Source organism: Pipistrellus kuhlii, unplaced genomic scaffold (genome assembly GCF_014108245.1).
Source record: "Pipistrellus kuhlii isolate mPipKuh1 unplaced genomic scaffold, mPipKuh1.p scaffold_m20_p_16, whole genome shotgun sequence".
NCBI classification, from domain to species: domain Eukaryota; kingdom Metazoa; phylum Chordata; class Mammalia; order Chiroptera; family Vespertilionidae; genus Pipistrellus; species Pipistrellus kuhlii.
This window is the reverse complement of record NW_023425471.1, coordinates 3,621,659-3,624,158: the sequence shown is the minus strand read 5'-3', so window position 1 is coordinate 3,624,158 and position 2,500 is coordinate 3,621,659. Positions and strand designations below refer to the sequence as shown.

Here is a 2,500-nt window from a genome sequence, read left to right as displayed (position 1 = left end):
TTCACTCAAGTAAAAAACCTGGGGATAAGTTTTCTCTTGTATATGTAAATAATAAATGAATAAAGCCACATTAAAATGGAACCAGAGCTCTTGGAGCGCTGGGGCTGCCCGGAGCGGGCTCGGGAGGGAAGTCCCGAGACAAAGGAAGTGAAGCCGGAAGTGGCCGGAAGTGACCGGAAGTGACCGGAAGTGACCAGAAGTGACCGCCGCGTCCATCGCCGTTGTTGCTTGGTCACCCTCGCTCGCCAGGCCGCGGCCGCCCGAGGACTTGAACTATGTCGCGGGCCGCCCTCACCAGACTCGCCCTGGAGAGGAAAGCTTGGAGAAGAAACCGCCCATTTGGTTTTGTCGCCGTCCCCACCAAAAACCCGGACGGTACGCTGAACCTCATGGAGTGGGAGTGCGCCATCCCGGGGAAGAGCGGGACCCCCTGGGAGGGAGGCCTGTACAAACTGCGCATGCGCTTCCGGGAGGGCTACCCGTTCTCGCCGCCCCAGTGCCAGTTTGTGCCGCCGCTCTTCCACCCCAACGTGCACCTTTCGGGCGTCGTGTGCCTGTCCATCCTCAACGAACTCCAGGACTGGCGGCCGGGCATCAGCATCAGGCAGATCTTACTGGGAATACAGCTCCTTCTGGATGAACCAAACACTGAAGATCCGGCTCAAGCAGAGGCCTCCATACTTTACGACGAGAACAGAGCGGAATATGAGAGAAGGGTTCGAGCACAAGCCAAGGAGTTTGCAATCTCATAAGCAGCGACCCGCGGCAACATCGAAAGGAAGGGATCGTTTGGCAAGGACTAGTTTCCAACTTCTCCACCTGCTGATGCCCAGTGTTTCATACAGGGTCTCTTCCTTCCATCTTTTCTATGTTGTTATGTAAAACTTGCTGTTATTTTAATGTTGTATTTTAACTATTGATATTTATTTCATTTTAATATTTAATATTTAATATTTAATGTCAGTATTCCAACTGCTGTAAACTGATAAACTGTTATACTTCACTGAGCCCCTGAGGAGCTAGTTCCCTTTGCTCGCAGGTGCGGCGTGCTTCCCCTGTCAGAGCCGCACTCCCCTCCGGCGGCTGGAAGAACAGGCCATCAGCCTGTCCCCTTCCCTTGGCCTCTGTCCTTCTCTCCGCAGAACCCGGGTTGTGTTGCTATAAGCCTCAGATCCAAAGTCAGCCAGCCTCTTGTTTTCGCATCACTTCCTTAGTGTTTATATGGCGTTTTGTCTGTGTTGCTGTTTTGAACAAATGAACTGTTTATATAAAAATAAAATGAAATAAAATGGAACCAGAGCTGCCATGACAGAGGAACTGCCTTAACATTACTGCCTTGTAATGTTAAAACAAGTTGTAACAACGTTTGGACTTGGCCCAAAGCATCATTGGACACCCCAGCCTCCACACAAGATGTGTTTGCAAAGGTAACATGCAAGTGGAATTGTGACTACTGGACTGGCAACCAAACTAAAAATGAAATAGTCTTTAGAATTAGCATCACTATGTTATGTTATTTGTTCCAATAAAAAGGCCTTCCTTCCATTGATTTAGTTGTGTGTGTTTTTTCTTTATCATAAATACCCACCCATTGTTTTTGCCTTCTAATAGGAGCATTATTTGGGCTAGTGTCTGAATCAGTTCTTCCAGAATAGCCATTATTGATCTCAAATACATGATTGTTGCCTCCCATTAAAAAAAAAAATTACAGAGAGCCCTAACCAGTTTGGCTCAATGAAGAGAGCATCTGCCTGCGGAATGAAGGGTCCCAGGTTCGATTCTTGTCAAGGGCATGTACCTTGGTTGCGGGCACATCCGCAGTAGGGGGTGTGCAGGAGGCAGCTCATCGATGCTTTTTTTTTTAATAATATTTTTTATTAAATTATTATCTGTGGACATATTTTAACATTGCCCCCCTCCCTTACATACTTTCCCTCCCCAGAGTTTTGTGTCCATTGGTTGTACTTATATGCATGTATACAAGTCCTTCGGTTGATCTCCTATCTCCCCCAGATCTCCCTACCCTCCCGGCTGTAATTTGACAGTCTGCTTGTGCTGGAGGACATTAAGGGAGAGATTAATAGCAATACAATCATAGTAGGAGATTTTAATACCCCACTGTCACCCTTTGACAAATCATCTAAACAAAAAATCAGCAAAGAAATATCAATCCTAAATGACTCGCTAGACCAGATGGAATTAATTGACATCTTCAGAACATTCCACTCCAAAGCCACAGAATATACATTCTTCTCAAGTGCACATGGGACATTCTCAAAGATAGACCACATTTTGGGACATAAGCAAAGTCTCTTCAAATTCAAGAAGATAGAAATCATATCAAGCATCTTCTCAGATCATAGTGGTATAAAACTGGAAATTAACTACAATAAAAAAATAATCCTTCCTATATTTTAATGCATTTTTAAAATAGAGTTGAGAGAATACAACGTGTAACATATAAGATCTACTTTCATTCTAAAGTCATTTTAATTTTCCA

At 45.0% G+C, this 2,500-nt stretch overlaps 1 protein-coding gene across 1 annotated transcript; it reads left to right on the top strand.

Annotated features, from left to right (window-relative positions):
- Nucleotides 1-275: 275 nt before the first annotated feature.
- Nucleotides 276-752, top strand: LOC118719852 (SUMO-conjugating enzyme UBC9-like). Its single transcript, XM_036439688.1, has one exon. It carries the CDS (start codon nt 276-278, stop codon nt 750-752), a length of 477 nt encoding a protein of 158 aa, XP_036295581.1.
- Nucleotides 753-2,500: the final 1,748 nt, after the last annotated feature.